The sequence below is a fragment of the Sorex araneus genome, chromosome 10 (genome assembly GCF_027595985.1).
Source record: "Sorex araneus isolate mSorAra2 chromosome 10, mSorAra2.pri, whole genome shotgun sequence".
Lineage (NCBI taxonomy): Eukaryota > Metazoa > Chordata > Mammalia > Eulipotyphla > Soricidae > Sorex > Sorex araneus.
Window position 1 is genome coordinate 19223028 of NC_073311.1, and position 24813 is coordinate 19247840.

A 24813-nucleotide genomic window follows, 5' to 3' on the forward strand; every position below is an offset into this window, starting at 1 on the left:
ACTGCTGTGGCATCAAAGTGTTCTGTAGTCAGCCTAGAAGTCTGCCCAAGTAAGTCTAGTGGAAGTTGTTTCTGAGCTGTATTTGATAATCAATCAAAAAAATGGTAGCATTATCACTAAGTATGAGTGGAGGCATACTTAGTGATATGTATCAGGCAGATGTTTTACTCAAAACCATCTCTGAGAAGAGAAAAATTAGTAACGCCTGCTGCTACCTCTTAGGCATACTTGCCTGCTTGAAAGAGCTGTCTTTCCCGATAGCTAGCATGCCCACAACCTGGTCACATACAAGGTGTACTCCCGTCACCAGTGAAATGCAGCTAGAGACACAAATGACTTCCCACTAACCAAATTCACTGGAGCTCCTCCAAAAGGTTCGTTAGAAGACAATGAACACCCAAATTAAGCTGTTTTATTTTAAATGTAAAAGAGTTTCTTGAAAATGCTGATGAATAAAAAGCAAAGGATACAGTGCTGTCTTTCTACTAATGAGCCAGCCAATCCAAGTACAGGGCCAGTATACAGTGCTGGTAAGATTTCACAGTAGTTTAGTGTTAATCTGTGCTTAAGATTATGTCGAGATTCTCGGTGTGATGCTCAGCTCCACGTTACTGGGCGTGGACAAGGGCCCCTGCTCCTTGGCCGTAGCCAAATCCCTTGGGCCCAAAGTTCTTTGCATAGCATCCTACAAAAGAAACAGAGAATTAGAGCAATAAAACACTAAGTTTTAAGAAAATTAAGAATTGTTTATTAGGGGCTGGAGTGATAGCGCAGTGAGTAGGGTGTTTGCCTTGCACACGGCCAACCCGGGTTTGATTCCCAGCATCCCTTATGGTCCCCCAGCACCACTAGGAGTAATTCCTGAGTGCAGAGCCAGGAGTAACCTCTGTGCATCGTTAAAAAAAGAATTGTTTCTTAGTTTTTAAGAAAATTAGGTTTTACTAACACTACTACATGTTCCACCAGACCCCTGGCAAAAATTATGGCAAAACTCAAGTTATTTAAGATGTAAAGTGTGCCATCTACACATTCTGGTTTCACAATGATTGACTCCTGGTGCTACTGAGTTACCTAAAAATCAAATCAGGCATGTTCTGTCTATGGCTATTATCTTCATAGACTATATAAAAGGAAGTTGAAAGATTGGTAGGGTTTTTATTTTTATACGGTAGTTTTAAGTGAACAGTAACTTTGTTTTGTTTTGATTTTGATTTTGGGGTCACACCCAGCAATGCACAGGGATTAACTCCTGGCTCTGCACTCTGGAATAACTCCTGGTGGTGCTCAGGGGACCATATGGGATGTCCCCGGGTTGGCCCTGTGCAAGGCAAACATCCTACCAGCTGTGCTATCGCTCCAGTCCCAGTAACTTTGTTGGTTTTTTTTTGCCTTTTGGGTCACACCTGGTGATGCTCAGGGGTTACTCCTGGCTTTACACTCAGGAATTACTCCTGGCAGTGTTCAGGGTACCATATGGGATGCTGGGAATCAAACCCAGGTGGGCCGCATGCAAGGCAAACGCCCTACCCACTGTGCTATTGTTCCAGTCCCCCAGTGACTTTGTTTTTAATAATCTAAAATTTTTGTAACAGTTCTATCACCTGTAAGTCTTCAGAACTTTTATTTGTAAATAGTGACATCCTTTTCGTCAGTATGTTTTTTAAAGATGGAGACATTTCCCGGACTGGAGCGATGGCACAGTGGGTAGGGTTTGCCTTGCATACGGCAGACCCGGGTTCAATTCCCAGCATTCCTCAGCACTGCTGGAGTAATTCCTGAGTGCAGAGCCAGGAGTAACTCCGGTGCATTGCCAGGTGTGACCCAAAAGGAAAAAAAAAAAGATGTAGCCATTTCCTTAGTCTGTAGTGAAGGTGGGATTTTCATATGGATAATAACTTAAGCTGCTTCTATAAATGTCAGAAGTGCCTGGCTTCAGGATGAGGTTGATTATGGTTTTCTTTAGTGAAGACTCTTACGTAGATCAGCCTTATTTGAGGGTTCAGTCTTTACCAGTGTGTGAGAGTAGCAGCAGCAACAACAAGAAATCTCAGTAATAAAATTTTCCTTGGAGAGGTAAAAGGATATACACTGAATTTAGGTCAACCAATGTGATCATGGCCAGCAACTTAAGTTGACTATCTAAAATAAAACTGGATGCCAGGAAGGTGAATTTGCAGAGGCTTCTTTGAATCAGCCATAGAGGGGAAAAGAACTTCATTTGTGGGCTGAGAAAAGCTCCAGGCCATCTACATCCAGCCCCCGGTTTGTATGCCAGAAGAGACCAGAGCCAGAGAGCCAGGTAATCAGAACATCTGACGCATTGTCCTCTTACTTTGCATTTCTGAGCACACAGAACAGCTCCATCCTGAGACAAGGATCTCAAATCAAAATGCGGCATTTTCTTATTTATCCAGAATGTCAAGAATTCCTACATTCCAAAGAAAACTCTGCAATTGGTGCTCAGGGATCTAATCTGGGTAGGCCACGGGCAAGGCAAAGGTCCTCCCCTCTATACTATCACTCCAGGTCATTAATCATTACTTTCATGTAAAATTTTACTTTACATTGCTGGTCCCAATTGCACACAAACTGGAGCCTGCCTTCCCTGGGGGACACAGGAGTCCTCTCGATTAGGAGTCTTAGGACTCCTAAGACTCTTAGGAGTCTTCCTCCAGGCAGCCCTACACTTAAACTCTAAAAATAGGGTTTTCTTTTCCTTCCTGCAACAATGGTACTTTAGTTAACATTTATGCACTTTTACCTTTGCAGTAGATTTCACCTTCTTTCTCAGTCAGAGTGGTTGATTCAAGACTCTTCCCACACTTTGCGCATCGAAAGCAATTTTTGTGCCAGGGCTAGAAGAAACATAAAGGAATTCAATTTGAGATGATGGTTTTGGTAACATTATCTAGTGACTGTATTGAGATCAGCCCAAAGTAAGCCCCTGACTGGGAGGTTTCAGCCCCAAGCAAAAGGCTAGAATCTGCGTGTGCTCACCTATAAAAGGCCCGAGTTAATGAATGATAGAAGCCTTGGGCTGTGAGCTGTAGCACCAAAGAGCGTTTTTTTTCCTAGCCCTATCTCTTAGAAAACAGAATCGTTCCTATCCAAGGCCACAGTGCCTCACCTTTCCAGCTCCAATGATCTTCTCGGCCGCATACACAGAATCCCCACACCTGGAGCACTTTTCAGCACCTCCGTACTTCTGAGCAAATTTCGAAGTGTTTGGATTTGTTGTTGGTCTGTGAGGTTGGACACTTGGGGAAAAGAGAAGAAATTAGACCAAGTTTGTTTGGTTTTTTTTTTTCCCCAAATGGTACTTGTGTAAATCCAGAAGGCAGGCACAGCAGAACTCTGGGACTTAGCTGCCAAAGTGGCAAGGCTGAGAGGCCCGGAGACCAGACATGGAGAGGCAAGGCAGTGCGGGTGTGGCCAGTTACTCATGAACCACGAGCCACAGCTTGTGACTGCAGGAAGACAAGGCCCTCAGTTCATCAGAACTCCATCCCATTTTATCGCCACCAATCAATGGCTGTGCTTTTATCCCAGATGCCTGTTACTACTTGTAGCATCACATCTAACTTTTTACACATTTTTTTTAAGTTGTTGATTTAATCAGTTAAAATCCTGCAGATAGGTCAGTTAAAATAAGCTGCCTGTGGTAAAGACAGTTAATCACGTTGCACAGATGGAATGAAACAGAATCCAGGGCGGAGATGACAGTTTACCTGAGTTCCATCCAGCTACATGACGACCCCCTCCCTACACTCTTCCTCCAGCACTGCTGAGGGTATTTGTGAGGCCCCCAGCACCACTAGATGTGATCTGAGATGCAATCCACGTGATGCAATAAAATAATTCACACATGTAACCTAATCACAAGAAAATGAGACTAATAGAAGCCAATCCTCATTTGAGCCAAATGTTAAATTTGAGTGGGGAAGGCAAGGGGGTGGGGTCTATTCCAACTACAATGACAAAATGGAAATATGCTTGTATATGAAATACCACCAGAGAAATATGGTCTATTATAAAAGAATCGAATATAAATTTTAGACCTGAAAAATTTATCTGGAATTTAAATAGGATGGAGAAAATAAGGAAATAATTCGTTAATTTGAAAGTGAAGACTCCCTTTCATTACTCTCCCACATTTTATGCTGTTTTGGGTATCTTGCTATATCTGGGTGCATTTTTTTTTATCCTTTCTATAAGTTCCTTAAGTCGTAGTAGCAATGAATTCTTTCAGCCTTTGCTTGTCTTGAAAAGCTCACTGTTCCTCCTTCAATATGAATGTTAGACTCATTGGTTAAAAATATACAGTGGTTTTTTGTTGTTGCTTTTAATGGTTGATGTAGCTACTGTAAATTTTAATCAGGCACTGAACAGGGATTCACAGTATTAGCCACCATTGGTTTCTCCAGTTGTCCCTGTCGTCCGTTTTCTTTTTAATGTCCACACAAAACTTTCTTTTAAAAATGAGCTTTAAAAGCTGTTCACAATGCTATGCCATGCAACACTTGCAGCTAGGGGTTTCCCAAGAAAAATCTCCCTTTCTGTCACCCTGTTAAATAAGAATTTCATATATATTCCCTGTCATCTGCCTTCTAATAACTTCACAGGGTAATCTTCTATTAAGGTAAAGAAACAGAAGTTCAGGTATTAAGTAACTTATTGCTTGGGCTGGGAATTAGAAAAATGATTAGATGTTCCCTGCTCAGACTGTTCCTGCCCAGTCACTGTTGCCTGTGCAGGAAGGTGTGTAGTTCCCAGAACTGTTGTGGTTACCAGGAGTCTGTCCAGAGCAGTCACTAAAGAGGGATTCTCTAGGAGGAAGGCCCTATACCCTAGGATGATTCTTTGAGATGATTAGCGAGTGACAGGCTGAGAAGGGAGATAAGGACATAGATGGAGACAGATCAGCCCAGAGAGCTGCCAATTATTGGAGAAGATGGAGCAGGAACCGTGAAAAAGACTGTCTGGTCTTTGTGACTTTAAAACTGTGGCCACATTGGTGCATTTGATTTTGTTTTGGGAGAAGGTATATGCGTATGTGTGTTTGGAAAGGTTTGGAATAAGCTTGTGGAAAACAAGAATGAAGCTGCATAAGCTGAGAGAGCAGAGTAGGGACAATGAAATTTAACAGAGATGAAGGTAAGCTGGCTCCAGCAAGTGATGCTCACAACAATGAATGTGTTACACTTTGTACAATTCAGACATAAGGCACCATTTCTCAGAAACTGAATATGGGGAAAAACCAAGGAACAGACCGGTGGGCCTCCAGCTAGCACAGACTGCAGAGGGAAAAACATTTTAGAAAGCTCAGGAAACAATGAACAAGGATTCAATTCCGTGATCTGCCCCTTAATTTTAAAACTTGAGTCTTTGTGTCCTTATTTTACAAGTGGGACAAAGTATCTGAATTCAGTCACCTTGAGAATTGTTTATTGTGGCATAAATGTTCACTGAGTACACTCTTAGTAGTCACTATTTCAGGTATATCATAATGTGCATTCAGGTATGCCATAATACTAGTTAAGTTTCAGGCTCTATAATTTACAATTAAGCAGTCACATAAGTCACTTTGATTCTAGACAGATCACCTAGTTCTCATGGTCCCAACTTTGTTCTGGAGTCAGATAGGAAACATTGCACGGCTGCTGTGAGAATCTCCTGACTCTGTGCTAATATCGAAGTACCCCAGCCAATTGTTGGGAAGAGCCTAATTACTGGTCTTGTCCAAGGGAAAGTTTTCATGCTGTGGTATTAATAAAACTGTCATTCCACCTATATATAAAGTGGATGTGGAGAATGTGACGTTCTTATGAAGGAATTACTGGGTCAAAAATAGGAATTAAAAAGATTCCAGATGAATGTGTGTAATATGAAGATGAAATACTAAGTGAGGTTTAGCAGACGTTTATATCATGGTTCTTTAGACTTGAAATTTTTTTACGCTTAATTTCCTGAAGAGTCAAACTAGGAGATTATAGCAATTCTTTGGTTTAAAAGAAGGAAATTTCTTTCTTTTCTTTTCTTTTCTTTTTTTTTTTTTTGCTCTTTGGGTCACACCGGCGATGCACAGGGGTAACTCCTGGCTCTGCACTCAGGAATTACTCCTGGCGGTGGTCAGGGTACCATATGGGATGCTGGGATTCAAACCCTGGTCGGCAGCAAGCAAGGCAAATGCTCTACCCGCTATGCTATCTCTCCAGCCCCAGGAAATTTCTTGATGAAACATTCTATATAAAAGAAATACTGGAAGAATTTTCACTGCTTAAATCATTGATGTCGGCATGAACCACTGGTGACTCACACCTAAATATTGTTAAATAAACACAAATTGCAGTGCCCAAATCAAACTGTTAACTGCATATAAGAAATGATTATCATGATGCAGATATATTTTCCTATCACTTGATTCTATAACATCAGGTCTTCAAGTGCTATAAAATAGATGCAAATTTAAACCACTTGATTTTCAGAACATTAAGACACCTGGACATACCTTGGAATGCCTTAAAATCAGAACTAGACGTCACTGGATAACCAACAATCAACAACTTACTAAGTTCAATATTTTGAGCTTAGTGATCCAGTTTACACAAGAAAATCTAAATTATTTTGTTTGTTCACATAAAGAGCTGAAAACTCCCAGATTGCTGTTCACCAAGCAACATCATTCTGACTCATGTTTGAGGGTAACGAAATATGGTTCTTACTCACCTCTCTGGCTTGATGCCCAGCCTCTCACCACGGTCCATGTTGAGTGTGCCAGCGCCCTGGCCATAGCCATAGCCTTTTGGTCCATATTTCTTTCCATAGCAGGATTTGCAGTAGATCTCTTCATCATGAATTGCCACTGTTGTGCTATCTAAGTTTTTCCTGCAAACCACTTAAAGGAAAAGAATTAGACTTTAAACTTTTTTCTTGCCAGGGTTATCATTCAGTGATAGAGAACATATTATTAAGTCCTGGGTTTGATCCCTAGCTGCAAAGAATTTAAAAAAGTAAAATGTATAAATGTTCCAAAGTTACCTTTTTCCTAACAGTGGTGGCATTGACACATGACTTTGTAAAAGCACAGGCACTCATATTCCTAACTTATAGTGTCAGTCCCCAAAAGCTAGGAGACAGCATCAGACTGGTCAGCTATGTTTAAAAACCACTTGCCTTGTATCTTAGTAAAATCCACTTGCATTTTAGTATCTTAAAGACTTAAAGCTCTCTTGGGGCTGGAGCGATAGCACAGCGGGTAGGGCATTTACCTTGCACATGGCCTACCCGGGTTCGATTCCCAACATCCCATATGGTCTCCTAAGCACCGCTAGGAGTAATTTCTGAGTGCATGAACCAGGAGTAACCCCTGTGCATTGCCGGGTATGACCCAAAAAGCAAAAAAAAAAAAAAAAGACTCAAAGCTCTCAAGTGGATTTGGCTCTCTGGCAGAGGAGTTTCAGAGATGGCTATATTACATGAATGAAGGAGAAAAATAATTTTGGTTTCAACCCCCAATATTCAGTCTCTTCAGTCACTTATACCAAATACTGTTAAATCACAATCTAAGGGGTACCTCTGAAGCCCCTTTCTCCCACAAAAGCACCCCAGAATAAAGTTTCAAATCCAGAACTAGAATTTTCACCAATAGTCTCAAAGAAAGAAGTATTCATTCTTTCACCTCGCCACAGTCTTCTCCATCAGTGATAAGTGTGTCTGAAAACTGTAGAGTGGGCTAACATTTGTTTTCCCTTCGGTCCCCAAGGAAAACATTCTTTCCTGATGGATTTCTTGCCACAAGACATTTCCCTGTATCCCACTTCATAAACTTTCCAAATGGCATCATGTTTTATCCAGACATTATTTCACTTTCTAAAACTTCAATTAAGCTTAAGAAGAAAAAAAATGTAAAGAACTCAATGGTAGCACACAGGACAGCTGAAAATCCAAGATTAGCACAAAAGGGGTTGCCCTCCCCTTTAACTTTTTAGAGAGAGAAATGGAAGGAAGAAGAAAGGACAGAATAATAAAGAAGGGCAAGATGACACAATAATAAAAGAAGGGTTTAAACTAAAGTTATGGAATTTCTAATATCTTCAAGTTACATGAACAAGAAAACATCATCTAATCTTGGAACCTTGTTGGAGATCAAGTACTAAAGTATATTATTTACAGTTAACCTAAAACCATACACTTCAGAGGAACAAACACAGGCAGACATTAATGAATGTAAAAACTTTTATTTTTAAATGCACACTTCTAGAGAAAAGTGGGTATATAGGAACTTCAAAACTGCCCTTTCCCTCCCGAGGGGCGCCATGCTGAGTCTCCACAGTAAAATCCTAGAACTGCAAACTACTCTGATTTATTTCCTTATAAGGCTTTCCTCAGCAGAGGCAAATAGTAAAGTCTAATAAAAATGACTAATAAAGAAGTTACTCTTTAGTAAAAGTTTACCATAGTGGCCAAAGCTTAAAATGGATGAAACTTCTAGGTTAAGAACAATTCCTTTGTTTTTGTATTTGTATCTATCTCCTCTTTTCATATTCTAGTGGCTACATATCTGTTGAAAAATAGATCCTTTTAAAATCCCCAAAAGGAGTTCCAAGAAATGGTTGTACCAGATCTGAGCAATGGTAGCGATTATGGAGGCATATGTAGTAAGCATTCATGAAGAGATAAAAAAATGCATATAGACACACATATATACATACAGAGCATGTATGAATTTTGGGGACAGGGATTGAACAACCACCCTGCAGTGCTCAGGGGACCATGTGTAGCACCAGGAATCAAACCTGGGTCGTCATCATGTAAGGCAAACATCTTACTGCTGTACTCTCTCACAATATATTTTTATTCTTTGAATTTACACCTTTATTATCTGTTACTAATTGTTTGCAAAGCATTTCTACTATGAGAAAGTACAAACAGCTTGAGAGTGATGGTGCCTATAGGGAGAAGGATATTTGAAAGTTTTTTCTCAAGATTTCTTAATGGAACCAGTTCTTTTTAAAATACGTCATTTCTGTGTAGTGCAAGTGTCACAGTCAAGGACTATAAAGCAAGTTATCTGCATTCATGGGTAGGTTTTTCAGGTAACAAATCCTGCATTAGAGACTATTTTGGCATTTGAACCAAAAGGAAATTCTTCCTGAAGCTTCGTCTGAAGTGGCTCTCCTGCTGTCTGAAATCGGAAGATTTGGCTTTATTCGGGGGAGCGGGAGCTGGCACCGGGCCCTGCTTTTCTCATTAGCAGGAACCAGCTAGCCTTTGAGAATAGAGACGTGCTGTTCTGTGCCCTGTCTGTATCAGACATTGATCGTATTCCATCTGCAAACAATCAGAAGTCCCCCGTGGCCTCGGGGATTTTCATCATCTTACATTCCTTTCTCTCTAGTTTAGGATATCAATAACTAAAAATGACAGAATACTTGACTACTAGCTAAAGAGAATTTGAGCTTCTAAGAAAAGGGGCTTCTAGACATCTGAATTTCAGCTGTCAAGACGGTAAAGAAGCAGGCAAGTAGGTTTCTAGGCAAAGGAGCCCAGGTAGAAAAAAAAGCTCAGAGCCACGCTATGTGCCTGAAATATTACTGCCGGGGCCAGGCTGTGAACGCTCCCAACAAAGCAGGGGAGAGCAAGGGAGAGCACAGGGAAAAGTCAGCTTAGAGGCTCAGGGCAAGGACACAGGAAGGGGAGGAGCCTGGGGTTACACTGCCATCCAGCTACTAGGCTGAGTCTTAAAATGTCTAGGAAGACAGATGGATTAAAACCATATGCCTTCTTTGTTAGCAAAGCCAGTTTTCCCCTTTGTTGTTTCTGTGATGCCCTGGGATCGCACACTTTCCTTGTGGTGCTCCCACATATGCTCATGGTGTATCGGAGGTTGCACATTTTGCTGTGGCACCTGGGGTTCCCAACCAGGTATGTGAAACAGTGCCAGGGGTCGAACTCTTGGCTCATTGGCCTCATCTCTAGGAGGCAGATTATCTACGACTGAACCATCCCATCTCTGAAAAACCACAGGTTTGTCCTTAGGAAGACCAGGGGGCACTTCTGACCCAATGATTGCAGCCGAGACTGAGCAAGAAGGTACTTACTGCAGAGAAAGCAGCAGCGGTGGAAGCTTCTGCCATCGCACTGCACCTCCTCAGCATGGTACACGGTCCGCCCACAGGCCCCGCACTTGTTGCCACCTCCCCAGACAGGCATTCTGCAGAAATAAAGGGTTCATTTCAATATCCACAGCCCAGACAAGGGATCTCACAAGCGCCCTGGAAGGCTGCTGGAATGCAGGGTACAGCTGCACATTTTGTTTCTTTATGAATTGCTCTAACCACATCTTTAAAAGGTTCACATTCCTCCAAAATAACCTCATCTGGTCTCCCAAATTGCAGTTCTTTCATCAGGAAATCCTGGCTGGTCATGCACACGTTTTCAAAGACCAAAAGCCCGCATTCAGGAGAACAATACAGGTCGCCAGGCAGAAAACCGGCCACACCACTGAAATCCAAGGGCAGAGAAAGGAGTGTGGGGAGGGGAAATGCCAACACAGCAGAGGCTTTTATTGTGTTTAATTCAGTGAAACGCCCTACATTCTTCCCATTAGACATATGTAGTGTATGACACTTTCAAGGGAGAAAGCACGTTTTTCATTTGTCTGATAGTTGTGTGAAAATCTAGTACACAGAGTTGTCCGTGGCTAGTACAGGTGCCAGAGGGAGAATTCTGTGGGCATAGCAGCCAGCCAGAGGGCTCCATTTCCAGTTTCTATGCTTCTCAAATGCCACACCCAGCCAAAATGTAGTTTTCCCCCTGTGGTCAAACTGTCGATGCACACAGAACTTGCTACCAAGTTCCCTACCTAGACATGTGCCTTCTTTGTTGAGAACTTCAAAATAACCTCTGTGCAACAGAGCCCAGCATGGCGGTGGAAATGGAAGTTTAATTCCCAGGTCTTCTTGCTAAGATTTCTCTGATTATCTGTGTAAAATTACTAATTCTGGTGCCTAAGATATAGTCCAGGAGCTAAGACACTTACCTTGCATGCAGTGATCCTAATTTGATCCTTGGCACCACATGTGGGCCCCTAGAGCACAGTCAGGGCATAGAGCATACCTGAGCATAGAGCCAGTAGTAAGCCCTGAGCACTGCTGAATGTTACACCCCATTACCATCACCCTCCCAAAAAAGTGCCTACTTCTGAATAGCCAAAGTTTGCAAGAGCCTTTGCCAGTATAGACCATCCTACAGACAAGGCCTGTTGTACCTGGCCTGTCCTCAGTGCTAACTAACACAGTGAGAGAATTCCCATCATTCCCAGCCTTCCTTTCTTGTGAATGGTATTTGCGGTCCTTGTCTGTTAAAAGTCTCCTTGGATGAGCTGCTTGACTTTCTAAGAAATAGCTAATTAAGCAAGCAGAGACCTCCAGGTCTCCAGAAAAAAAGAGAGAAAGGGTGATCTGTCAAGCAAGAGAATATCCTGATTTAAATACCCAAGAATAGTAGTATATAATACCAGGAGGTTGGCTCTTGGAAGCTAGCCTCACACACTGGGGGAAAGTCATCCCAGATAGAGAAGGGAACACCAAGTAAAATGTGATTGGAAATCCCGAGCGGGGAGGGAGATGCATGCTGAAAGTAGACTAGAGACTGAATATGATGGCCACTCAATACCCCTATTGCAAACCACAACATCCAAAAGGAGAGAAAGAGAGAACAAATTGGAATGCTCTGCCACAGTGGTGGAGTGGGGTGAGGGGGATTAGATAGGGGGGTGGGAGAGATACTGGGTTCATAAGTGGTAGAGAATGGACACTGGTGGAGGGATGGGCTCTCGAACATTGCATGAGGGAAAAACAAGCACCAAAATGTGTGAATCTGTAACAGTACCCTCACTGTGACTTACTAATTAAAAAATAAATAAATTATTTTAAAAAAATAAAGTTAACAAAAAAAAAAGAATATCCTGCTTTGGGTCCATCCTGTATCACTAGGTACTCTAGGTCCCAGCAATTCCCAAAAGGAAAATTTATAGAATTAATCTGTAATTTGTGGAGTGCCAGATAGCTATCTCTTGCCCCTCCTCTGATATTACTTTAACCAAATTTTTCTCTACTAAAGCAACCATCTCTGAGTCTATGAACTTTATAGAAATATTTAATTCTATGATGTTTATTGCCATAATCACAAGGGTAACTCAAATAAGCATTTATTTAGAGACTCTTCTACAGTCCTATGCCACAGCAATCAAGAGCATGACTGGTGGGCTCATTTTAATAGACAATCAGAACACCTGTATTTTAATATTAAAAACAAAATATGGTCTGAGAAGGATTGGTGTAACACTGATTCAACCCCTAGTGCCAGGGCTATGACTGAGTTATAGCAATCAAGTCACTGCAGCCCACTCCTACCAGGTTTAGAACTAGAATAAGGACTCAAGTCAGTTCAGAGTTAAAGCCGGGCTTTGGGTTGGAATTTGGTGAATGTCGGGGTGGAGTTGCTAGCAGCTGTTGAGCCACTGTAACGGGAGTGAAGCCAGTACTGGAAAAAGCAGAGGAGGGTAGGAACAATAGTGCAGCAAGTAGGGTACTTGTCTGCGTGTGGCTGACCTGGGTTTGCTCTCCAGCACTATGTATGGTCCCCCTAGTCCTGCCAAAAGTGGTGATCCCTGAGTGCAAGAGTCAGGAGTAAACCCTGAGAACTGCCATGTTTGGAACAAAAAGAACAAAAAGACCAGACTTAGACACTGTGGAGCGGTGCCTCTTACATCGTGCTGTTTGGCTCTGTGAGCCCTGGTAAGTCATTTAGCCTCTACTCCTTGAAACCATCACCACAACGACATGCAGACATATAAACATACAAAGAACACTCAACAGCTATGATTCATTCCGTGTAAAATGCCCACTCGTGCCTCTTTCAGATAGGAACAAAGCCACTCTAAGGATCCACAAGTGTTGCCGGGTTCCTGTGGAGATAGTCACCTAGGAGCACTATCTGGCAACAAGGAAGGGACCTGCAAACTTGCCCCTCAAAGCTGCATAAAGCTCTCATTCTCTTGCATGGAGACAGGTGCTCCACTGCTGGGATCCACAATGAGATCTGAGCCTGACTTGGGAAGCAGAGAAACAAAGTCTGGGATCTGGTGAGCTGCATGGCTTTGAGTTTGGGTATAATTGGTGGCACCAAAGTCAAACCAATATTCCAGAATTCTCAGGAATGCAAAAGACACCCACTGGAAGTGCCCTTGTGCTTCCTGAGGAAACTACAAGCCAAATCTAGGCTTATAATTAATGACTCTACAATTGCTTAACGATGGATTCCATATATCAAGAGCCCATCTGGCTTTTAAAATACTCTGTGTTTGTCAAGGCATGGTTCATCACAATGGAAAGTGTACTGTTGAGTATCAATCTAGAATCTCATATTTTCAAACATATTTGCCTTGGAACAATCACCAACAAGGAGTCAGATTTCTATCAAGACCATAATTCTCCTGCACTTGGTTTAAAAATATGTTTTAAAATACAAGTCACTTTGTTATTTCCTCTCCATTGAAGAATGGCATGGATTTTTTTTAAAAGGGGGAATATCTTAACTTTCTCAGAGTACTTGACGGTCACCTTAAATTCACCCCTTGAAGATCAAATTTAAGTTTTATTATACAATGCCACTCCAGCAAAATGTGAAAGTGTCATGTTTTCAGGAAATACCCCTCAAAAGTTTTACAACAATCTGTAAGGTTTTCTTCAAAGACGGGGACCACATGTCTAATTCTCTACCATCCACCAGCATACTTGGCATAGTTCTCTTGTTTTAAGGAATCTTTTTCTTTTCAGCTACCTTGTAAGATCTCAATTAGATCTATACTTATCAAGACAAAGGTAGTAATGTATTTGTCACATTTTTGGCTTCTAAGTAAAATTTTCAAGTCATTAACTTTTTAAAATTTCCACCTAGTTTAAAAGCATTGCTAAGGGTTTCTGAATAACTGTCTGAGTGCAGGTGATTCTGGGTCAGAAAGAACATCCTCACCGATTCATTCTAAACTGAACATTCCTTATATTATTCTCTATTTTAAAAGTTGGAACTATTTCAGAATGGAGGGGCTGGAGCAATAGCACAGCGGGTGGGGTGTTTGCCTTGCATGTGGCCGACCCAGGTTAGATTCCCAGCATCCCATATGGTTCACTGAGCACAGCCCTGAGTGATTCCTGAGTGCACAGCCAGGAGTAATCCCTGAGCATCGCCAGGTGTGAACCCAAAAAAAAAAAAAAAAAAGAATGGAAAGAGGGAGGGGAAAAGAAAGATAAGAGGAAAAAGAAAGAAAAAGATGGAAGGAATAGAGGGAGGAAGGTTTAGCTATGCCTGTGTTAATTTCACTGTTACAGCACTTTACAACTCAGGCCTAGCTTGGTGAAAGAGATATTATAACAATAGAACCAGGTAAGCAAAGATCTTGCCAGATGCCCAGTAACTGTTAGGTTGCACCTCACTCTTCATCCTGCTGTCACCATCCTAATAGGAAAACCAAGCATCTCGCACTCACTTTACATAATCTAGATCTGTGTTTCTCAACCAGGCGGCATTTGACTCTTTGTGCCCCCTAGGATATTCCAAGGGGGCAACAAGAGAAAATTGCATGACTGCAGGTCAAGGCATGAAATTAGAAGGTCAACCCAGCAAGGACAGTGTGGACCCCAGGAAGGAAACAAGGTCAGAAGGGGGCCACAGCTGGAAGAAGGTTGAGGAACACTGGTATAAATCAGTTTGTTGAATGGGTGGAATTGTGCCTGGGGGTTGGCAAGGAAGGTATAAGTGGCTTTAGGTGCTAATGAAGGGCATATTTTGTTTATGGACTTTAAGGTAAATTTGAGAGTCACTGACTTTTTTTTCTGGAAAGGGGTCAGAAGTACCATTCAGTTTGGTTTTGAGCAGCAGAGTAAAGCAGAGTAAAGAAAAATTTTGCTGGTTACTCAGAAAACCTTTTTCTGAGACATTAAAACATACTACAAGTATGACACTCATTCCACTAGCGGTGACTATCTAAGAAATGAAACTCAAATGTACAATTTGGGGTGAACCCCTGTAGACGTTTCCTGAATTTGGCAGGAAGAAGTGTGATGATCTTCCATTTCTGTCACTCTTGGCATTGCTACGCATATGAAAATATCCAAGGCTTAACTTTTTCTACAAGCCTTTGGCTGCATTACTTCACAACAGCTGACATTAATCACAGCATACTAGATTTGCATGGAGCAGTCTGGGCTGCATGCCTTGCCCCAATCCTCTGCATCAATTTACAGAATGGCAAGAGGCAAGAGAAAATCCTGTTTCACATACAGCGCGCAAGATAGGTCAGATCCAGGCTTGTTTTCAGCTTCATAGTCTTATTCTTGGGTTTTCAATGTTGGAAAGAGTTCTAGCTCTAGGATTATCTTCTGTATTAGACATGAAAGCTTGATATACATCTGAACACCAACATGCAGTTTCTCTTTCCTGCTCCTCCCAGGTCTAAAACAGTACTTGAAATGTCTAATACATACCCCTACAGGAAAATGACTAGTATAAATCCAAGTCACCTTGTGGTAGAGTGACCTCATTCTCTAAATAATCTCCCAAAACCACAATGCGACCACATGGGTCATTCTCATACCACCTGTCCTGCACTTAGTGTCCATTTTAGGATCTGAATGACCTGTCTCCATGAACTTCAAGTCACATATTACCACTTGCAGTCTAAATTATTTACTATGATAGCAAAGGTTCAGAGTGAGTCCTCCTAAAAACCCAAATTCTAAATATTTCCAGAAGCATCGACATTTTGTTAGTGCATACAGAAGTTTATTATTTTGCTAGAACCTAGATATAGTCCAGTTTCTCAAAAAGGACATTTGATTATAAACCAATCTCAACTTGAACCACATCCAGAAAGATATTAGAATATGTTAACAGTGCCATCCCTGATAATGATTTTATCTTTCTGATGCCAAAGTTTGACATTAGAAGTCTGCTGGAAATTAACCTTGCTCAAAAGCCCATTCTAAATAATTTTTATTTTGTACACAAAATACCTGCTTGGTAAATTTTCCTTACCTAAATGGGTACCACTGAGATAGACTCTTTCCTTCTTAATGATCAGCTGGTACCAAGCCAGATTGCAAGCTGATCTTTAAGACAGCTCAATCCAAAAATTAATTAAAAGCATGAATTTTGGCACAGTCACATTCCCTCATATGTAATGTGAAGATAATAGTATCTTTCCCATGGAGTTGTTAAAAGAATGACACAATTAAAGAATGACTACTCAATTATAGATCTTTATATCAATGTTTAGCAGTGTTCAGTCTTTGTACCCATTTCATATATCCATTCCCTCAGTACACCCTTAACTCCACCCAGTCAGGGCAACTGACTGTCTTAAATCTCTCCCCACTAACTCCTGACCACATTTCTGCATCTGAATTGCAGGTCAGGAACAGCTTGATGAAGCGCTCATTAATTCAGCATTTTTATAATCCATATCCTGGACTAGAAACTAAGGATTAAAGGGTTGTAATGAAGGGTGTTTCTCAGTGAGTCCTACTTTGGTGGTAGAAATATAGCACTGTAGCACTGTCGTTCCGTTGTTCATTGATTTGCTCGAGTGGGCACCAGTAATGTCTCCATTGTGAGACTTGTTACTATTTTTGGCATATTGAATATGCCACAGGTAGGTTGCCAGGCTCTGCTGAGATACTCCCGGCAGCTTGCCGGGTTCTCCGAGAGGGATGGAGGAATCGAGCCCGGGTCAGCCACTTGCAAGGCAAATGCCCTACCTGCTGTGCTATCATTCCAGTCCGGGAGAAATATAAAAACAAATAATGGAAATATGGTCTAACCAGTGACATAAAAGCTGAGAGAAAGGACTTTGAGGCAAATGCCTGGTTTCCTTCTACAAGGAGAGCAAAAATAGCTTCATTGTATAGACCTATTGATTCCTGAATTACACTGAAAAAGATCACAAAGCCAATGAGTCATGTTAAAGATTATTGTGAAAAGGCTGAAGAGATAGTACAGGGTTAAGGTACTTCCCTGACATGTGGTTGACCCAAGTGACTGACCACATGTGGTCCCCTGAATCAAAAATAAATCCTGACCGCCATCATATGTGCCCCCTTCAAAAAGATGACTCTGATTAATATATGAAATCAAATGCCCATACACAAGCCACCACTAAGATATTCCTGGTATAAGAAAAAGAGTATGATCTATAGACTCAGACAAATAAAAGTTTGAATCATTTTTCGGCTCTGTGATCTTGGCTGAGTTTCTTAACCCAGAGGGCTGCAACTTCCTCATCTAGGACTTGGCAGTGGATAAACCCTCATGGAGTGGTTTTAAGGATTTAACAAGATGGCATTTGTAAAGTACCTGGCAATGAGCCTATACTCCACAAATCTCTTCCTTTTCCTTCAGGAGCACTGCTTGAGCCTGATTATGGCTACCAAAAGGTATTATCATTAGGTGACTTGCAAAGAAGCAAATCGAAGCACAACCCACTCATGTCTGATCTAGAACCACGGGGCTGGAGCAATAGCACAGCGGGTAGGGCGTTTGCCTTGCACACGGCCGACCCGGGTTCAAATCCCAGCATCCCTGAGCACCGCCAGGAGTAATTCCTGAGTGCATGAGCCAGGAATAACCCCTGTGCATCGCCGGGTGTGACCCCAAAACAAAAAAAAAAATATATTGATCTAGAACCACAAGCTATCCCCTAAACTCCCATAATATCTTATTTAAGGGTTGAGTGGGTACAAACCATGCGAGAATTATCACTCCTTAAATTAGCAAATTAGACATGCACAGGAATACTTCTTTGTCCCACCTTTGTCCACCCTAACAACAATTAGTAAGAGACCTTTATGTGCCACTCTCACACCCCAGCTTCTACTTCCTTTTTTTTTAAAAAAAAATGTTGGGTCACACCCAGTAGTGCTCAGGACTTACTCCTGGCTCTGTGCTCAAGGATCACTTCTAGCAGGGCTTGGGGATCATATATGGTGCTGGGTATAGAACCAGAATTGGCCGCATGCAAGGCAAATACCCTACCCACTGTACTTTTGCTCCCACCTCCAAGCTGCTTTCAACCCAAAACTCTACCACAACTCTCTGCTAACCTTAATCCAACTTTGCCATAAAGAAAAACCTCCCTTTTAGGTAGTGAGTGCTCCTGAGTTCACCTTAGACTACCAGTTATATATCCTATTATCATTTAATGTCTCCAAGTTGGATATAACAAATTTCTTGACACAGACTTGGATACTACCAGCCAAATCACATTTGTAATTAGAATGCAACTATGCTATAAACTCTGCCACTCTGACCCGAAATAGCTGCCATCATAACCCACAACCTGTGTGAACTACCAGATAATTATTAATTAAAACAGTCTAACATTTGCATGATTTTTATATGGTCAAAGGTTTATATGCCAAGACTACTAGTTATGTGGCCAATGGTCTTTGCTTGGTTATTTGATCTGCTAGTTTTCTCATTATAAAAAATGGAAATAATGGGGTCAGAAAGAGAGAGAGAGAGTACTGTGGGTAAGGAGCTTGCCTTTTATGCTCCTTACCTAGGTTCACTCCCGGGTTCAATCCTGAGTACTATATATGATCCCCTGAGCCCCACCAGGAGTAAACCCTGAGTATAGTCAGGTGTGGCCCAAAAAAACAAACAAAAAATGGAGATAATGCTTGTTTATATCATATTAAACAACGTGAGTAAAGCACTTAGAATGTGGTCTGCCACGTAATAGAAGTAAAAATTAAAACTTATCCTATGATTTACTTATGTTGAGTAGTTCACTTATATTAACTTTTTTTTCATCCTTATAACAATGAACATACGCATTGTCCTATCCCCATTTTATGGGTCATGATGTACAGAGATATTATGAGGTTCTTAACTATGAAGCTGTGAAATCAAAACAACAGTGTTGATTCAACTCGAAAACAACAAAATTCAAACTACCAAATTTCACCGTGTAATGATCACAGATTTCATGCTTTTTTTTTACAAAACAGTGCGACCATTATGTGAAGCTCTTTTAAAGGTTATAAATCTATTTTTGGAATGAAAAATCAGGGTGTGACAATTATGTGTTGAAATACGGCATACTAAGTTTGATGTTTCGCTAAAACAACCACTGCTCATTATCATAGAATCAACTTAAACGTCCTCAAGAGAAGACTGGCTAAAGAAGCTTTGGTACATATACTCGGTAAAATACTCCTCTGCCATTGAAAAAGAGAGAAAAGAGTAAATTGGCCTGAGAACACAGCACAAGGGTCAGGGGTTACCAGCCGTGCCCCGCCCAGGCCTCTGAGCTCAACTTAGGAGCCCTCCTCTGCACCCCACTTAGAAAGATGAATTGTCTTTTGGGACAAAATGGATGGATCCTGAATGAAATATGTTAAGGAAGTAAAAGACATCAGTTTCACTCATATACTCTGAATAAATTGTATATGGACTATGGGATAATAATGGAATTTTGGTGAGAAATAGCCATGAAATTATCCACATACAGATAAACCCCTAAAATTCCATAATAGTGTGAATTAAATGGTAAATCATTTTAAAAATCAAGTCACTGTTAGCAACATAAAAAAAATATACTGATTTCTGTGAATCTGGCATAGATCCTTTTTGAAATTGGGTGTTTCCTATCTGCTATGTGCCAGATGAGAATTTAAGACTCCAACTTTCTCTTTTGGAAGTACCAGGAAGCCATCCTGGAATGCATCCTTCCTTGAACTGAGAAGTTATTTGGAACTATTGTACATTATATAGCATCTGGTCATTTATTCAGGAACAATAAGAACTGTTGGCACAGTGACATGGTAAACAAAGAAAGCATGAATCCTTATATCCTTATATCCTATAAAGCAAATGATGTCTTCCTTTATGATTTAAGGCAAAACTTAATTTTTCTAATAATCAGAACTTGTTTCTAGCTCCTCCAAAATCAAGTTTGAGAAAATTCCTCTAAATGAAGGTTCTTAACTCTAAGTCCAGATTCATGAAATTCTGAGAATTGGTAAACGTGGCACTATGGGACCTCTGTTTTCTGAACTTAGAACTATTTTTCATTTTCATAAATTATGAAAATGTCTTTTTTTCTGTTATGGACTGCCAGAAGGGACCACAACACACACCAAAAAAAGGTAATCATGTCTGAGGATACCCAAAGGATACCACACAAATATACCAGCTCAGAAAATGACAGCATGCTGAGGAAGCCTGTGACTATCTGCAAGGGGAAGAAAGCTGGCTTCCGCACAAACCCTAGAAGGTTCTGGTGACTTCCACCCGAGTGCTCTCCAGGAAGACTCTCACTTCGAGTCACCTGCTCAAGTATTAACAAAGTGCAGAGGTGTCTAATTACAAGGAACCTCTCCCAGGCTTGGCTGGGCTTGAGACAAGGATCAACATGTCTCATAACAGCCCAAGGAGGTTACGTGCTATTACACCTATTTCACAAGATGAGGGCAGAGATTAGGGTTATCAACCCAGTGGGAGCTGGAGCTGGGAGGTGAATTTGGACCCAGCTAGCATCAGTTCTGCTTTCTCACCCTGACCAGACTTCTCTGAACACACTAAATACAGGGGGCTTGCTCTCTCCAGTTCATCTGAGTTACTTTTTTTTTAATGTCCTAGATTTTGGGCCACACCCAGTGGTGCTCAGGGGCAACTCCTGGCTCTGTGCTGAGGAGTCACTCCTGGAGGTGCTCAGGGACCAAGTCAGGATTAGCAGCGCGTAAGGCAAGTGCCTAAACCCCTGTGCTGCCTCTTTCCAGCTCAGATTCACCTCACTTTGGACTGAAGGAAAATTAGATCTCAATCATCATTACGTAGCCGTGCTAAGGTTGGATCCAAGCTTCTAAAGCTCTTCGTTTACTCCTAACCCCTCTTCCCTAAGCCATTCTTAACTATTTCATGATAAAATTGTATTCCCCCAAATCCAAGTGACTTGGCCACGTCATCAGGGCAAACTTCCAATACTAGTGTATGCCAATATCAATCAAAATTGGCTGAAGACATTTGGAAGAATCCAAGAAAAACAATATATGAGGCAGGACAGGATAAAACAGGTTAACACTAGTGAGAGGAAAAGTTAAAATTTTGTAAAGTTAGCATAAAAACTTATTGTGAAGAAAACTTTCAATCAAATCTATGAATATAGCTATTGCTTGAGGCAATTTCAAGCTTTGTTCCACTGTGGCAACCTTAAGTCCTTTATTATTCAGTTAGTACTAACTCTGGTCCACCCAAGCAGAGTTCTAGGTACCCAAGCAAGCACTGCTAGTTTCCAAAACTCCAGCTCGTGAGCTATAGATCCTGTAGCTGTTTGTAATTCGGATCTGAAAAAGCAAAGTTACTGAAAGCAACGTGGAAAGATCCTTCAGAAACGCCCCTGAAGTGTCCATGGGAATCAACGGGTGGGACCAAGGACCCAGCCGTAGGGGTTGCTGGGAGGTGAGAACCCCGGAGAGAATTTCATACATTCCATCAGAGATTCATATGCACTTTGCACATTATTTGAGGTTCAGCGTCATCCTTTTAGAATCCATGGCCTTTTCCTGAAAACTGAGTCACACTCGAGCCCACTCTAGTTCCCCACTTTGAGTTTTATACAAATGGTGCCTTAAAACGTCATTAAAAGAGAGTTAAGACGCTCCTTTTATGGGCGTTGGTTTTTTTTTAATTGTACTAAAATTAATATAGTGAAAGAAAATGTGCCTGGTGTACAGACTATAAATGAAACAGGTTGAACGTTCTGAGTAACGGAAAACTGTTCAAGAAACACGGTCCTGGCTGGGAGCAGAGGGGTGTCTCCTGCCTTCTCCACCCTCTCCCCGCCCCCCTCCCGGGAAGGGGCTGCCTACGTGGAGCCCGGGCGCCCAGGACCAGATTTTTTCAAAAACCTGTTGCAGAATTTCACAATCACACGCTTCTCACTTTCTAGTTGATAACTAACTGAATGGAAGAAAGTTCTGGGGAGGGGAAAAAAAAAGCGGCTAGTTTTCAACCTTTGGTCGCACGGCGGCTCCTCCAGCGTTGAGAGCTCAGCGCCGGGTGGGCCGGGACCACCGAACAATGGGGATGCCAGAAGCTCTGCCACGCAGCTGGGGACGGCTTCGGAGCTTGGGGGCGGGCGTGCAGACGCCCCCGGCCAGTCGGCCTTGGCGGGGACAGCGGAGACCCTCAGCCTCATACCCAGCCCGCGGTGCTGACCGCTGCTCTAGGGGTGCCCGAGGCCCGCGGCTGCCCAGGGTGATCAGCGGCGCCGCGAACCTGCAGCCCATCTGTGCGTACTAAGGAAAGGAAAAGGTCCTGCACGACTAACTTACCTGGTACGCCGGGCCGGGATCCGAGGACCGGCAGGGCCGGGGCGACCCAGGGTAGGCCGGCAGGTGTGTGTGTGTGTACGTGCGTGTGTGCGCGCGCGCGCGTGTGTGGATGTGTGTGTTGTAGAGGGAGAGGAAACCCGGGCGAGGAGGAAGACTGCGGGCCGGATGGGGGGCCAGAATGAGGCTGTCAGGAGACTGGGGGTGCGGGTGAGCCTCCTGAAGACCCCCGAGAGGTCATGCAATCCCACTCGCTGCCTCAGACGTAGGGAGGGACGCCCCTACACCCGCTACTCACCCGATTCGAAGGCTGGAGCACAGACGCGGGCAGAGCAGCAAAGGCGAGGCTGGAACCCGAGCGCGCGCAGTTCCGAGCCGCGACCGGCGGGCGCCTTTAAAGTAGCTTCTTGTGGGCGTGTCCTGGGAGGGCCCCGCCCCCGCCCCGCAGCGCCCCACCCCCGCTTTGCAGGGCGGATTCCTCGGCCCGCCAGGGAGCGCAGGGGCCCCGGGGCCCCGGGATACCCGCCGCCCGGCTCCAGAATTAGCTCGGAGACAAAGGGCAGGAGTCCCATCCCGGCGCACCCCTAGCTGCTCATCTTCCCACCTCCCAGCACCTCTTCTGCCTGCCGTAGTACGACAGCCCCACCGTGCCGTCGGGGAGAAGCCCCCGCCGCCTTGCGAGGTCTAGGAAGGAACAAGCCCAGGTCTGAAAAAGGGTCCCCCTTCTCCTGAAACCTCATGCGTCTACGGAAACCCAGGAGATTTAACTGCCCCTGGAGACGAAGTGTTCGCTAACACTTAGGCTTCCAGCTTCTGGGAACACGCAGACTTTCTGCAATTAAATGAAAAGACTTCTCATCTAGACTAAATAAATGACGTTATGAAAACACCTCATTCCAGAATGTGTGTTGTTTTTCCCACCACGGAGGCACATTCGGGGGAGGAAAACTCAGCCAGAAACCCAAACGCCAAGGGTCCCGCTTGTTGTCAGGAGAGCCACTGGATACCAGTGGACAACTCCGTGCACCTGAGCTATAGGATGAAGATATTTTCCACTAAAAAAATAAATAAATAAATAAACAATCGGTCTCTGGTGCACATGCTAGGTCTTCTCATGACTTCTGTGCGAAAAGAACTGATCTGGAGGCCGGGAGAATGTTCTAAAAGAGTGGGGTGTAATGAATAAAACTCAGGCCACACATCCATTCGCCCCTCCGGTTTCAGGGCTTCCCAGCCAGCGACCCTGGACATTTGGAACTGGGTCATTTTTGTTGTGGAGAACAGAGCTGTACATTTCAGGATGCCGACTCCCATCACACACCAGCAGCGCCCGCGTGGAGACAGCACTGTTGAGAGCCACTGATCGGGTATATGTGCATGACAAAATGCAGAACTGCCTTAAAATCTTTTAACTGTTTGATTTTACAAGCTTAAGCCAATCCAGTCATAATAGCAACCTTGTTCTCTGCTCACCTAGTCTGGCGCAAAAACACAGGGATGATTGACGTCTGATATCTTTGCAGGAGTCTGGAACTATTCCGACCTGCTGGGAACTTTTCTAAATATGGGCAACCCTTGTTTTCATGAAATCTGCTGATGTAAAAATGACTCACTCTTCAGGGACTACATAAAAACTCTGTCTTCAGAGTTTTACATTCACATTATCTCTGTTATTTACAGTATATGTATTAGGGGGGAATATTGGTTTATGTGATATTTCTACTGACTAAACTATATTGGTGAATATCAGTGCTATATGGCCTTTCAACAAATCTTTGTCCTTTGTCTCACCTGCCCTGGGTTTCAGGACCTGACCTCTTTATACCCTCATTCCATAGTCATAGCTTTCATTTGAAGTTGGGATTGCTTCTAAGTATTTCTGCTCTCCATTTCTATATGTATTTGTCTGGGTGTATTTCACAATGAGTCTGAGTTTGATGGATAACATTTGATTTTGAAAAAAAGAGTCTGTATCTGTGTTAGTTACCAACATTTTAAATGTATTTTATTTCCATTTCCTTCAAACATTTCTTTAAACAATTGATCCTTAATTATAAACACTAAATGATTCTTTTAGTTTATTTTGACAGAGTGGTGCAAACAAAAGTGTGTGCTTTGGAACTAAACAGATGTTTCAATGTATATCCCTGCCGCTAGTGGTTCTTGGAACTAGGCGCCACGTACTTGACCTTTTCCTGATTATTTTGTCATCTCTAAAATGATGATGCTACAGCTCTTTTTGGATTGTTCACAGTAACAAATTAAAGGATGTGTGTAAAATGCTAACCATAGTACCTGGTACATAGTAAATAATAAATGATGGGTATTATGGATAGTCTGTGAGAAATTTTGCTTTGCCAAGCTCTTGTCTTACATTATGGACTGAAGGACTTGGTAGTAAGAAGTTATTGTGTTTTGC

The 24813-nt window shown here is 42.5% G+C and overlaps 1 protein-coding gene across 1 annotated transcript; it reads right to left on the reverse strand.

Annotated features, from left to right (window-relative positions):
* Positions 1 to 390: 390 nt before the first annotated feature.
* CSRP2 (cysteine and glycine rich protein 2) lies at positions 391 to 22839 on the reverse strand. The gene is made up of 6 exons (XM_004602689.2): positions 22693 to 22839; positions 10101 to 10213; positions 6727 to 6895; positions 3128 to 3257; positions 2762 to 2855; positions 391 to 685 (listed from the first exon to the last, which is right to left on the reverse strand). Exons 2-6 carry the CDS (start codon positions 10210 to 10212, stop codon positions 609 to 611), a joined length of 582 nt encoding a protein of 193 aa, XP_004602746.1. The 5' UTR covers position 10213; positions 22693 to 22839; the 3' UTR covers positions 391 to 608.
* Positions 22840 to 24813: the final 1974 nt, after the last annotated feature.